Source organism: Natator depressus, chromosome 3 (assembly GCF_965152275.1).
Source record: "Natator depressus isolate rNatDep1 chromosome 3, rNatDep2.hap1, whole genome shotgun sequence".
Lineage (NCBI taxonomy): Eukaryota > Metazoa > Chordata > Testudines > Cheloniidae > Natator > Natator depressus.
Window position 1 is genome coordinate 130,343,465 of NC_134236.1, and position 15,379 is coordinate 130,358,843.

General features: G+C 42.7%; 1 protein-coding gene across 1 annotated transcript in view; it reads left to right on the plus strand.

Annotated features, from left to right (window-relative positions):
- PGBD5 (piggyBac transposable element derived 5) overlaps positions 1-11,458 on the plus strand; it is a 99,439-nt gene extending 87,981 nt beyond the window's left edge. Inside the window, exon 7 of the mRNA XM_074948818.1 lies at positions 983-11,458. Coding sequence (XP_074804919.1) covers positions 983-1,178 — 196 coding nt within the window. The 3' untranslated portion in view covers positions 1,179-11,458. The remainder of the gene's footprint in view (positions 1-982) is intronic.
- The last annotated feature ends 3,921 nt before the right edge of the window (positions 11,459-15,379 follow it).

A 15,379-nucleotide genomic window follows, 5' to 3' on the forward strand; every position in this document is an offset into this window, starting at 1 on the left:
GCTTTACCCACTTTCTCTGGCAGTTAGGACAGCAGGTACTGAGGTGCTTAACTCCCACTGATTTCAGTGGGAGTTCGGCACCTAAATATCTTTGAGGATCTAGACCAAATGCCTCATTGTGGAGTATTGTAAGGGGAAGAGCTGCCTGCTGAGCACTATTTGGGGAACTTGTTTGGGAGAGAGGGGCAAACTTTATATTGCCATATTGTATATTACTGCAATAGTGGACTCCATTTGGGGCATCTCATTGCCAGAAAGATATTGAGCAACTGGAGGAAGTTTAGAGAAGAGAAATCATTGGGACAGAGGGATTAACCGGATTCGTTAATACAAATTGGCAAGCCAATGAATAATGGGGTGGGAGTCACAAGTCTACAAGTATGGGAAGGATGTGAACATCAGTGTATGAGTATTTGGGGTGGTACAAGGGAATGAAGTAGGATTGATGGTATGAAGTTAACTGAGGGGAAATTTAGGCTAAATCTCAGGAAAAGTTTCCAGCAAGTGAGATATATTTGGCTACAGCATAGGTTGCCAGGGGAAGTGGTGGAAGCTCCACCACTTGGCACACTGAAAACTGGATGGAGACTGAAGGTACTGAAGTGACCAATCCTGCACTGCTAGGTGACCAAAACAGGCCTTTTCCATCCTTTTCCATTGTGCATTTTTGCCCTGATGATGTGATCTATTGGCAACCCTAGAGTTGGGACTTTCTGATGAGGGCAGAAAAATGCAAGACAGACAACCAAACATTGCATCAAAAAGGGAGACTAGAGACTCTCATAACTACTACAACAAAGAGTTATCAAACATATTGTTGAACATGTCCCTTAAGACAGTAACAATGAACAGCTGGCATAGTGTCCCAATGAGAGCTCCTGGGCCTGCAGAATGTCTGAGGTCACTTTTCTTACCTCCCAGCAGGACACACGTAGAAGGGTTTGAATGTTGATTATCTCTTCCCTCTCTCCTCCTTTCATAGGTATTTCATTTCTCATAAACCAAACAAGACCTGGCAACAAGTGTTCTGGTTTACCATCAGCATTGCCATAAACAATGCCTACATCCTGTACAAAATGTCAGATGCCTATCATGTGAAAAGGTACAGCCGGGCACAGTTTGGCGAGAGACTTATAAAGGAGCTGCTGGGCTTGGAGGACACCTCACCTTCTCATTGATGCATTATTCCTTGTGGCTTAGGACTGGGGTGGAGGGGGAGCAGAAGAGGAGACCACAGCTCTGGAATGTCAAAGCAGGATATGTCATGACATCACCAATGCCGCTCCCTATAGGAAAATGACAGTGATGCCAGTAGAGGGGTGGAGACGTTGTTAAAAGTAGCAGCTGATTGTTGAGTGTCCTACAGAGAGAGCCACAGGAAAAGTCAACACACAACTGCATCTGTGAATGCTCTGCGAGTACCTGTCCATCCAAAAAGATTTAAGTTAGTAGCCATTTGTCTGCCATATCTGTTGAACAGGGTCATCTCGTAAGGCTTCCATAGGGCTCACCACGAGCTTGCCACAAAGGGATGTAGCTCAGTGGTCCTAGGTGGGCATTACAAAAACTCTGCCTTGTCTGGAGTTCTTTAACTCTGGGACAAGCTATGTGTCATGGATGACAGTGTCTGACACCTTGTAAGGAATCATGACATGGTTAAAGAGAAACAGATTTATATGTTCTTCACACACATATTGACAGATTGACCTGTAACAAGCAAAGACAGCCAAGACTGAGTAACAGTTAAGAGCTTTTTTTTTTTTTTTTTTTTTTTTTTTTTTTTTTTTTTTAAATAAGTGTTAAGGCAATCAGATTGCAGTACAGGAATAAAAAGTTTAGGGGAAAATTAATCATATTGGCAAACCTTTTAAAAAAAGGTCTGAGTGAAATTTTAAAAATCATGGGGAAAGCTGAATTGATACATAAAGTTTCACAAATAAATGATCATACTGACTGCCACCATAGCTTCCATATTGCGTGCAGGGTGAGACATCTCAGAGTGTAACAACTAAAACAACTAGATTTTCCTTCATTTCAGTTGTAGCTTCAGGTTCTTCTAAGTGTTGCTTAAGATCTACCTTAATGGACTGTTTTACTTAAATTTCTATGGATATTTTTCATTCCCCCCCCCCTTTTTTTTTTTTTAAATATCAAGACATTTTTCATCTTAGTTCTTCATTTCCTATTAACACACTTTTGGCAAGAAAAAATTGTTCACCGATAGCAGTGCGTTTTGTGTTTTCACTGTTGGGTGTTCTGTAGGAATCCTTCTTAGAATTTGAGATGCGTCACAGTAGCTGTAGTTTTGCAAATTATATGTTTAGAAAAATAGTGTGTCATTGTAAAAAACAGTTCAGGTGCAACCAGACATTGACCTCACTGAAGCAGAACAAAACCCAAATGCTTTCCTTGTTCTGAGGGACTCTCTGGAAGCTAGAACTGTTAAGAATTAGTGCAGCCTGGTGCCAATGCCCAGTATTGACAAGACTGCTTGGCTGAATGTTTTCAACACAATACTGGGTTCGCTGCCACCAGGACACTTCAATGGGGAAAGCAAAAGGAGAGAAAGATCTGATAGCAGGAGGCAAAACCCCAGCACTGGAGTAAAATACTGCTCTTTCTTCATCACATTATTATCGACTGATTAAACCCACAACCCAGTAAACTAGAAGACATACTACAGTTAAAACTTTAGTATGGTAGAACATATGGGAATGCACTAATTTACAGGGTACAAATAATATGCAACTTCTCTTTGTGGATGGTTTGGGCCAACTCCCACTGAAGGCAATAGAAAAGCTCTCTGACTTTGATGGGAGTTTTATGTGCTAGTCATTGCTCGTTTTTTTATGGGGCACAAGTAGTTGTTCCAAAATTTGGATTTGGGGCGGGGGGAGTTTCACACAAACTTTACTTGACCGGAGAGAGGTTTTCATTAGTTCAGAAGGGTTTGTTTTTAATTTTCCACTATTTGTGTCCCAGAACACAACTGCCTCCTCCTAGTATAGGAGACCCTTTCAGTGAAACAGGCCATAAAGAGAATGTGGGTTTGAACAGCCTAAATTCACTGTCCATGGGGCATAAATGGGGAAAGATAAACGTCAATTGGAAAACACTTCTTTCCCCCTGGCATTCCGAGAGACGTAGAAGAATTTTGAAACTGAGTTATCTTGCTTGTGCCCCATAATTGCCAGCAAGGTTATAAGAAGCAATAAATGGTTAGTAAGGCTCTAGCAGGGGCGGGGTGATACAATTTAGAAGCCAAATATGGACAAGATCATTCCCTTGGGCTGGGGGGTGAAACTGTCTGTTTCTGCCAAATTCTTCCACTGCATAGTGGAGTTTGCTTTTTCCCACCCAACCCTCAAACGCAGCAGGATGCTTGGCATCCAGACCTCACCAGATGTGTGCCTAGCCTCTGAGACCTCCTCAATTCCTCCCCCTTTCCAACTACCAGGCTATGCGAGTCCAGTAGATCAATGCTGTGAGGATATTTCTCACACATGCTCCTCTCCCACCCCACCATGAAAGGGGTTGCTAACAGGTGTGGGGACCTTACAAAAAGGCATTCTGCTTTTTGCATGGAAGCCCTATGGGGCTGAAAGGGGAAAATGCATGTCCCCCCATTATCCTCCCCCTCCTCACGGTGATCTCTAAATCCACTCTCAGCCCTCTGGGAAGACAGACACATGCCCAGGTCTGTGTAGGAGGAAGATCTGCACATGGAGAGTCACCTGCATCCAAAAGTTTTTAGCAGAACATTCCTCTTCATTATCAGGCCTAGAGCCACACTGGACCAATTAGTTCCTGTGTTGTATAGGGACATCATAACACAAGACCATGCATTTTCTATGTAATAAAATGGAACAAAGGAGCAATTGGATGCTCAGGGATAAGACAAGAATATAGAGGTAGAAAAGTTAATGCAAACAAAAAGAGTATTGGAAGGGATATAGAACCTCATGCTCAGGCTTTACACCAATCTCTAATTAAGGATTAGGATGAAATCTTAATGGAAATTAGATTATCCCATGTTTTCTTACTATGGGGTTCTTACACTTTGCTCTGAGACATCTGGTATTGTCTACTACCAGGGACAGGCTACTGGACTAGATGGACCTTGGGTCTGATCCAGGCTGGCACTGTATTTCAATCTAACAGTAGTAAGAGTTTTGTGATATGACAGGCCATGCCCAGTGGTGCCACTTCATTCCCTACTCATTGTCAGCACAACCCTACATTTACATTACAACATTGGCTTTACATATGGCCTTTCAAAGTGCAGTGGTTTTAACAGTTTCATCACATAGCAGCAAAAACATCTGTGTGTCACAGCATGAATTTGCTTTCTAGTGTTATCACATCAGAGCACCATCATGTGGTACTGTTGGTTGTAGACCCCCAAAGAGATTAAGACCTGTTTTGTTTGCAGGGAAACCAGGCTTAGCCCCATAGAAATTGAGGTAGTCGGTTTACCTAATACTACGCCGTAGTTGGCAGAAATAGGTGGTATTTATTAGCACTCTATCAATCTATCTCAAAGACCAAAATATTCAAATAGGTTGCCTAAAGCACAGCACAGAAATAAATTTTCAGAAGTGCTCAGAACCCACCACTCTCAACCTCTGAAAATCCAGCCCCTCATCGTGATGCCTGACTTTAGGCCAACATTTTTCGAACATGGTTGGCTAAATGATCATGTAAAGAGTAGTTGACATGCTCATTGTGCCCTGTAACTTCAAAATTTTGCCAAAATTTATTCTGAAGAGTTGGTGCTAGTTACATAGCTAGAATTACCAAGGAAAGAACATGGGGATGAGATCTGGTTGGAACTTTCATAAACAGACAGCTTTCCCATAGCAACCGTCTGATCAGAGCAACCTTCCTTCCTTTGTCTGCAGTGTAAGAACATTGCTGAGAAAGGATGGGCTCAATCCTCCAACATAGAATATCAGGGTTGGAAGGGACCTCAGGAGGTCATCTGGTCCAATCCCCTGCTCAAAGAGACCAATCCCCAACTACATCATCCTAGCCAGGGCTTTGTCAAGCCTGATCTTAAAGACTTCTAAGGAAGGAGATTCCTCCACCTCCCTAGGTAACTCATTCCAGTGTTTCACCACCCTCCTAGTGAAAAAGTTTTTCCTAATATCCAACCTAAACCTCCCCCACTGCAACTTGAGACCATTACTCCTCGTTCTGTCATCTGCTACCACTGAGAACAGCCTAGAGCCATCCTCTTTGGAACCCCCTTTCAGGTAGTTGAAAGCAGCTATCAAATCCCCCCTCATTCTTCTCTTCTGTAGACTAAACAATCCTAGTTCCCTCAGCCTCTCCTCATAAGTCATGTGTTCCAGTCACCTAATCATTTTTGTTGCCCTCTGCTGGACGTTTTCCAATTTTTCCACATCCTTCTTGTAGTGTGGGGCCCAAAACTGGACACAGTACTCCAGATGAGGCCTCACCAATGTCAAATGGAGGGGAATGATCATGTCCCTCAATCTGCTTGCAATGCCCCTACATATACATCCCAAAATGCCATTGGCCTTCTTGGCAACAAGGGCACACTGTTGACTCATATCCAGCTTCTCATCCACTGTAACCCCTCGGTCCTTTTTTGCAGAACTGCTGCCGAGCCATTCGGTCCCTAGTTTGTAGCGGTGCATGGGATTCTTCCGTTCTAAGTGCAGGACTCCGCACTTGTCCTTGTTGAACCTCATCAGATTTCTTTTGGCCCAATCCTCTAATTTGTCTAGGGCCTTCTGTATCCTATCCCTACCCTCCAGCGTATCTACCTCTCCTCCCAGTTTAGTGTCATCTGCAACATGCTGAGTATCTCCCATAAGGATCTGAGCTTCCCAACTCTCACTGATATCAGTGGTAGCTAAGGGATTTCCGCACCTCACAGGAGGTCCTCAGCACTTTATAGTAGTAAGCCCCAGACCAACTAGATGCGTTACATCTATTCTCTCAGAGCTTGGGCCTAACACAGGGTCTGATGCAAAACCATCAGTCTTTCCAGTGACTTCAGTGGATCAGGCCCATCTACTACAGAAACTACCTTTTTAAATAAATAAATAAATAAATAGTTGGAAAATAGTTTTCCACAGGTTTGTTCTGCTCACGATACAGATTGCATGAGCCAAAATTTTACCAGGTACTAGTTTTACCTCAGGGATTGGCTCCTGAGTAGTTCTCCCTTGATTTGGTGTTGACGGACCGATTACACAGTGGCTAGCTGATTATTATAGGGAATTATATTTTTTTCCCCTCCTGCATAAAGGAGGGAAACAGACAGAAGCAAAGTATTGCTTTGCAATGAGTTTCAGTCCCCCACTCCCTCCCCTAAGCATCTCCCACGACCTTGAACTGGCTTCCTTAAGATGCCTAGACGTTCAATAAAAGAATAAGCCAAAAAAAAAAAAAACCCAAAACAAAATACCCCCACCCAACCCTGTATAAAATGACTAAAAGCTAGGTTTCACAGCCTACAAGCAAAATTCACCAAAGTAAAACTTAGCCTATGCCAATAAAATGACCGATCCACAATATCTTTCCCATTATATTTATCTGGCAGGAGGAAGGATGGGGAATATTGTGGGGTTTTGTTGTTGTTAAAAAGCATCTCACAGTTTCTCTTTAAATATTACAAAAACCTTTTCTTGGTTAAAACAATTTAGTGTCCACAGCAGTTCAGACCTCATAGTCTTGCTGTATATTAGATTTTGCAATTTCCCGCACCCGACCACAGAAATACATGGCTGTTCCTTAGTTTCAGAAATCAATAAAAGCAAAGGGCTAAGTGTCAGAGTATTACAAGAACACTGTTGACGACCTTGTACGAGCATGGGATGCCAGTGACATTGTGTAAACATGGTTTGTGTGATGGCTTGTACCATGAGATTGGGTATGGTTAAGTATCCTCAAGCCATTCTGGGTAAAGACCTTAAAGCTCAGCATTAATTAAAAACTGAGGGAAATGCAAACTACCTGAGATCAGCTTCTCTCTACCTCTCAGAAGGGGACATTGAAAGTGGAGCAAATCAGGGGAGGGAAAGTTGTCCCTCTTCTGTTAAATTTGTTTTCATTCAGTGTGCAATTCCTAGCATTGGAAATTCTTTGTTCACCGCAGTATGCAGACTGCTTCAAAGAATTAAAGTCAGACAGTGGGATATGCAGACAACATTCTATGCACAGCACCTCTTCCAAGGAGTTTTCATGTCCTGTCAAGACAAGTATTTGAAAAAAGGCTCATTACAGCGTGCAACATTTATATAACGTTCACTGAAGCTAAAAGCCAGTGTCAAATAGTGTTGTATTATAGCTTGTGCCACCGTGGAAAAATATTGTAAGGGCTCACTGGAACTCTGACCCGATTGCTTTTTATCTCAGCCCGTTTGTGCACTTGAAAAGAAAAGGAAAGATTTAAAGACATCTCTCCCGTTTTCTTTTTTGCTCAGTGGTTCTGGCTACGTTCTGTCTAAGTATCTCTCTTAATCCCGGTCTCTCTCTCTTTTTCATTAACAGATATTTTAAGAACCCAGATTTCTCAGTGTCACTAAATAATTGATTCAGTGATATCATTTTTAGTTTCTTATACATCTCACAAAGGACAGAAAGACATTTCTCTGTTTCCACGGTTACACAAAGGCACTGACTCAAAACCAGCATTTTCATTCCTGACCTCCAGCAACCCTTACTTTGCTCCTTTTAGGACAGAGGTTTGTTCTTCTAACATCTACCTAATGGGTGCTTTCTTGAGTTGGCAGGTAATGAGGCCTCTCTTAGGGCAATTCTATGCTTCCTTTAGATATGGGTCATGTCAGGAGCTGATTTTAGTGGTGGTTTCGGGAATATATTGCACTGTAATAACATTTTGCACTTCTGTAATGCCTTCCATCTAAGGATCTTGAAGTACTTTAGAATATGAACATTAATTAGCCCTCACTGAACCCCTGTGAAGGGGGCAAGAAGTATCAACACCCCCCATTTACAAATGGGGAAAACAGACACAGAGAGGGTAAGTGATTTACCCACAGTCACACGAGAAAGTCTGTGGTAGAGCTGGGAAGTGGAGGTGATTCTCCCAACTCCCAGTCCTTAGGACTGCATGTGATTTTTAAAGAGATTTATAGTTTTTATTCATAGGCCCAGAGGTCAAACTAGATGTATTTTTCTAAACTAGAAAAATAAATGAAAGGAACTTAACAAAACCGGCCTTCCCCTCTGGAGTAGAGACCACATGACTCAGTCACCTTACTCATTTCATTTCTCACAATGCATTGTAAGCCTCAGCCAAAGCCCACTGCAGTCACTGGAAAGATTCCCATTGAATTCAATGAACTTTGGAGGAAACCTACTGACTTGACTGGGGGAGCCCAGAGCAGGGAGAGAAAGAGAGGGTCTGTAATCCAGTGAACAACGTACAATGTAGTGCAACCCAGCCAATAATAGAAACAGTTACTAACAATTATCTCTAGTAAAAAATAAAAAAAGTCTAGGTTAAATAAATCTCCCATCCTTCTCTGCTATGGAATTCCCATGGAGCCAAAAGCTCATCTAAGTCTGAGCTCCAAAGAGCCAACAACATTTACAGAGCAAAGCAGCTTTGTTGTAGCTTAAAATATGTATATATTTGGCCTGCCTTTGAATAGGGATCTTTGCAAATATCAGTCTATCATCTGCTCAGATGTAATCCTATTTACAGTTCTCCTTACTACATTTCTCCTTGTCCAGGTTAGGATGTAACCTTAAACCTTAACCTAACCTTAGCCCTCCCTGTTTTTTGTTCATGGGATCATTAAAACCTAGAGATGGAAAGGCCCTGTTAGATCATCTATTCCTTGGGGAACAGTGTAGAATTGGTGCACTTTAGCTGATCTAATTTTAAAATGTTCCAGTCATTAGGGTTTCCTCCTTGTTGCTTGGGAAACTGGTCTGTATGCTAACAGAGCTCCCATTAGGAAGCTTTTCCTGATAAGAAAATAAAGAGAGACTTTTCTTCATTTCAGCTGTTATATGCCCTTGGATCACATTAAATCATCCTACTAGTTCTTGATATACACCTCTCTAGAGCAGTAGTTAATTCTGGAAGGTGAGAGGCCAGACAGAGTTGACCATCTATGTTTTTATTATGTTACTTTGCAAATGATACCCTGTTTTACTTTGATCTTTTTAAAAAAATTGGCAAAGACCATACTTACCACAGTCACTGGGAAGGTACTGCCTGCCTAGCTCCAACAGTGCTTCCCAAGACAAGAGAGAGATCAGAGGGATCACATCCACCAATGCACTTTTTGAGGCAGCAGTATTTCCCATAAATATGACTGCTGCCAGATGGGACCTTGACATAGTCTGTTGTACGCCCATGTAGTCCTCAGCAGCTCTATTGAAACTATCGTAACAAGATCAAAAAGGTAATATATCAATAGCACTCTTATGGAGTAATAACCACTTGTATTAGATGTCAAGGTGGTTCATACAATGTGTAGTGTCAAAATGTCACAATGTAAACATCACTCTGCAGAATTAGTCATTTAGTGTTACTGTGAACACGGCCCTTTGTTAAAAAGTATGGGATTGGGATGGACAACCTGATTGTAGACGTAAGAAATCTAACTCCTGGAGCTTGCTGGTCTAAAGGAGGACATGGTAACTGGTGGAGGGAACAAGGAACCGAGAGATCAGTGTTGGGGTTCCAAGCTTCCTGGATTAGCAGGTGGTGGAAGGGTGCCTAGTGACACTCAAACCCGTGTCATGTCCTGGCCATGCCAGGTGCTCTAGAAGGAGTCACACTCAGTCCTACAAGGACAGGGGGACAGACGAGGCCAGTGTGAGGCCATGGGTATTCCAAGAGGCTCAGAGGTTCAACATTTCTGCTGCATCTATCTCCACATGTGAGAGTGTTCAGACTCCTCCTGAATAAACAGTTTTATGCAGATCATTTTGTCCTGTATTCACGGGTCTCAAAGGGCAAAGAACAAAAAGCCTCAAGACAGTCAAGTTGGAGCTTGACTTGTCTTGGAGTCAAGACAGTCACACTGGGGTCATCTATCCCAAATCCCAACCCACTTGCTGTCAAAGTAACTTTGTGGTGTTGTCCTCCAATTAATCTGTGTCCAAGTATGTGCAAAAAGTGATTAAAGAGCAGCTCACACCTTACCACAACACTGAGGGACGTTACTTATTTGATGGTCAACAAGTTGCACGTGACTTGATTATTCAGTTGGAATTAATTTTACAACTTGGTTTAGTTATTCTTGGGTCATACTCTCCAATTTACCAGCTAACTTTGAATCTGGTAGGGGGAATACAGAGATAAAAATACATTAGTAGAGTGAGAAGAAATGTTGACTATTAAAGAAAAAAAAAGGGCACACTAAAAGCGTTAGGCTCAACTCATCGCCTGTTGTAGGGCTACTGATGTCAACGATGGAGTCACACCTAGGATGGATCTGGCTCCCCCTATAGGGAAATCATCAATAGAATCCAGAAAGAATGATGTGAAAAGCAATACAAGCAGCCCATTGCTGCATTGGGAGGAGATCAGATGAAAGGATTAGAGGCTGGGAGGGCAGAGAGATCCCAGCTGTTCAGCTCTATGACCTACCCTTCTGTTTTATATTGTGGCCCTTTCCCAACCCCATTATCGCTCCCATATTTAAATAGAAAAGCCAGGGATTCATCTCTCTGACACAGCCAGGCATCCAGCTGCTCTAGCTACAATGACGCCATCAGGGGTGGCACTCTATGCCTCTGTTTGGACTAGAAAGGCAGAGCGATTATAGGTCTCAGAGTCACAACACCACTGAGTCTCTTAGGATAGTTTGAAGATGAGAATTAAGAACAACAACATTGTAGTAATGGGAACAATAGAGATTCTTCAAGGGAGTCCTTCAAGCTATAATTCCTTATTGGTATTTTTTTTTTAACCTGTGCAACTTACATTCCATCAAATGAAGTGACTGTACAGAACACAAGGATAGTCCATAGTTCTGTAAGTGCAGTTGGTACACCACTGTTGTCAGGCTGTGCTCACAAACGATTGCATTTTAGTTGCAAACTTCCATTTTCTCCCAAAACTAGAGTTCTGTTGAAACTGTAAAGACCGTTGATTAAACATACAGCGTGGTTTGTTCTCTTTGGTTTGAAACTTCTCAGAGCAATTTTATAATAGACACATCTTTCAGACAACGTGTGTGTGGCCCCTATGCATGGTAAGGCCCACAGCTGCATTTCTCAGTGTGGCGGGAAACTATTTTTGTGACAATGGTTTTTGTTCTACACAAAGGCATGCTTGCAATAAGTTTTTACAAATTTTGTACACCATGAGCTAAATTCTGAGGTCCAAAATGTGAAGTGTGGCAACAACAACAAATTGGATTTATAGTCTCACTCTGAAATCTTGTCATGTGATTTTATTTCTTCAACAAAGTTTGTTTACAATCAGCAACTTTGAAATACAGTCAAAATATTACTGGCTGCTTCTTTGTGCCTCATTCTTTAATGGTTTGGGGGGGGGGCAGGGAAAGAGATGGAAACAGTTGGTAGCATTTCCTGTCTCCTATTTGAAAGGTGATCAACAGAATCCCACCAGCCGTACTCCATGCTCTCACTTTAAAATGATTATGACCCAAAGCCTGACATCCTTATTCAGTCTTTGCTCAGGCAAAACTCACTGAACTCCATGGGATCTTTACCTGAGAAAGAGATGAGTAACAGAGGGCCTAATCATTCCCTAGAGGCCTGCACAAAGATCGCACCCCTCTTCCATGGGAAGGGGACTTGGCCATCTCCACAGCCTCATTTTCCCGCTGTCCCAAGGACTTTCCCTGACATCCAAGGACCTGAGAAGGAAACAAGGGAACAGAGGGACTCACATTGTCTCCTCACTACCCCCCCAGATTTTTTTCATGGAAAAATACTAGCTCATCTGTATTATCATTGAACACCAGCTACCACAACTTCCCTTTAAGAGGAGCACCAAGGGCCACCACTGACTGCATGAGCCCTGTGTCAGCATGTCTTCGGGTACCAGAACGCTGGGATTAAGGAAGCAGCAATGGCACACAGCTTCCATACAGACAGCCCAAGTATCCCACTGCCTGGGATCCTCAGGACGCGTGGGCCAGCTCCACACACCGTCCCACAAAGAGCGGAACCCCTGCTTCTCCCCCCATGCAGGAGACAACTCAGGAAGAAAAATGCATGGAGATGGTGATTAGACTGTGGACAAGGGCCAAATCCTGAGCTCCTACATCTATATGGAATTCTAATCCATGAAGGAAGATTTTATTTTGTCCCCATACTCCTGATTGCCTTACTACTGTACAGAAGGTTTGTCCCATACAAAGTACAGTAACAGGCTGCGCTTCATCCCTCAAAGCTTATGTAATGTCACTAGCTCCTCACCTCTCCCTTGTTGGGCTGACGTGAAGGTTCATGCCTCTCTGTGAGGTCACTAGCTTAGCAGTAAAGCTAGTCAGAATTCTGCACTCCCCCACCCCCTCCCCCCATGGGAAAATTCAAAACATTGGAAAAGTTTAATTTTCATCAAAGTTTTCCACAGAAATTTGACTTCTTGGGACGTTGGGGGAGGGGGGGGTCTGGGGAACAGCAAAAACTTCTAGCTGAGAACTGAACATTTCAATTAGGAAATGCCATCATGGTGCCTTATGCCCCCATTCTCCTCTATAGTCTAGCCAGAGAGACTATCCTATATTTCGCATGATGAATTAAAGTTTCTCCTCTTGCTGAGCCACCATGGTTAATTATGGGAGCTCCTGGCAAAGACACTGCATGAGGGATGTAGTCCAGCAGGGGAAAATGCCCCATAGAGAAGAATGATGCCATGAGACACCATGGCAGCATTTCTGCATCAAAAAAGTATTTGGTTTTTAGGTGTTTTAATAGTGAAAACAAAGTCAACATTTTCTACAGAAGTTAAACTCTTTTCATGAAAGAAAATTGTAGGGCCATTTAATGTGCTAGAGGGGAATAGCCATTAGCTGCAGTGGTAGCATAGCCGTTTTCTTCTAGGCCAGTCAATCTTGGTTGCTATTATCTCACATACTTGAGCAGCTCTAGGAAAAGGATCATTTTTCCAGAATTCCCTTGTTTACATTTTGCCATCATGATCTGAGAACTCTCCAAGCAGCCATAATGCTTCCCTGTTCTCTGTTCTCCACATACCTTTTGACAGTGACATCAGCTAAAGATGCATGTAATATTCTGCATCATCAGAGATGGAAGCAGTGCAAATAATCTTTAAAATGCTAATTGAATAAAGTGAGGAATTTAATTTGGGAAATTATGAAGTCCAGAATCTGATTAACACAAACCCAGACACATGCACAACCTCAGCACTGTCATCTAAAGAACGCCACCCACTTATGTCAGACCAGGGGTCTGCGCTAACTCAATCTCCCATGAAATTTACCTTGAGAGAATTTTCAATTAATTTCCACAATTTAACATTTTGATTAAACTAAATATAAGATTCCCATTTGCATTGCTTTCCAACTTGATCATCTTCTACTTTCCCATCTAGAGAGAGGGGGTTGGGGGTGGAGATGTCAAGGCACAGATACTGCAGAGAAAATATCCCTAAATATTAGAGACTCAGGCACTTCTAAGTCACCTTTCATCCTAGGTTCTCACAGCACATGACATACATTAATGACTTAAGCCTCATAAGACCCCTGTTAGGCAGGGAAATCTTATTTTCATTTGTGCAAATTAGAAATGTAAAAGCAAGACCCAGATCCTCAAAAGATATTTAGGCTCCTAATTTCCACTGATTTAGTTAGGAGCCTAAATACCTTTTGAGGATCTGGGCCTAAATTATTTGCCCAAGATTTCACAGTTGAGTTGTTGGAGAAGCCAGAAGGAGCATCAAGATTTCCTGACTGCTAGTCCTGGCTTCCATTCCATGTTGTTCAACCGGGCCATACCTTGGGAATATGGATGGATATAAGTAATGGCAAATTACAGGAGCTATGTGTTGTTTAAAATCATATGGCTGGGATAAAAGGCAGAAGACATGGATGACTGAGTATGATGAACTAGACTGGCCACTTTTGGAGATGGGGATTTAGTTGTGAATTGAAGTTACACAGGAAGGAAGATTTGAGGCCATGATTTTCAAAAGGTGAATCATGACTGCAGGTGCCTCGGTTTTGAGGGGACCGACTTCAGATATTTTAAAGACATTTTACTTTCAGAGTGCAGGTGCTCAACACTTTCTAAAAATCAGGCCTTTTCAAGGCTTCTAGTGGCCATGGTTTGTAACATGAAAATCATGGCATGATAATCTCTGTTTAGGAGAGGACTGTATTCCAACCCCAAAGGGCACTGCAGATCCACAACAGAAGCACTGGCAGAATTTGGGGGTGGCTGGCAATTTCAGACTGTTGATTCCTATACGGAGAGTAGATTCTGCGTCATCTGGGTGAAACACAGGAACCCTTGTCAGCAGACCAGAAGGCACTTTGCCAGGAACATTTTCACCTGTCTCCATTCCACCCAGGAGTTTTCTTCTGTTTTCAACCTGTTGCCTGAGCTTCTCACAGACATTACAGGTGGGAATGGAGACATTCTCCCCAGAGAATGGAATGAAGAGCAAGCATTCATTTTCCTGTTTGGCTGCTTTGCATCATTCCTGCACCTCAAGTTCTGGTAGAAACGAAAAGGAGATGGTGAGAAGGTATCAGCAGCCCATTAGCTCTAAGACCAGGCCTCTGGGATGTCTCCGACTCTGGATATATAACTCACTGGATGCCCAGGTCTGTGTGGAGTCTTTGCTATACCCCCTCTTTACAGGGCTGATGTCTAAGCACAGGCCACCATGAGGCAACTGCCACACCCACCTGAAGATGGCCTCTTGTGTTCCTTTGCTCTGATGAGACAAGAAGCATGAAATCCTTGGTGAGCAGCAATGCTTCTGCCCCCATTTCAACCAGGCTACATCTTGCTTGTTTGCGTAGTAAACATGGCAAGTGGCATACTGCACACACCCAAGCTATGGGTCTTGCTGAGGAGCTCCAAGGGTCCATAGCTTTATGAAGTCATCAGTGGAAAATGAAACTGGTCACTATTATAAACCCCTGGTAGAACACATTGCCCAATGCCTGGCATGCACATGCTGAGGGAAACGTAAGAAAACAATGAAAAAAATGTATCCAGACATGCTAAATGCACATCCAGCTAGTCACCACGCTAGCTGTGAGCATTAGGCTTTGCTTTCCTTTAAAAAAAAAAAAATAAACTACAGAAATAAAACAACATTTTAACATTGATCCATGCAGAAGTCAATCTAGAGTCTTCCAACTGATAGCTGCATATCCAGAAGGGCCCTACATAACTTGCCCGCCCACCCCCTTCC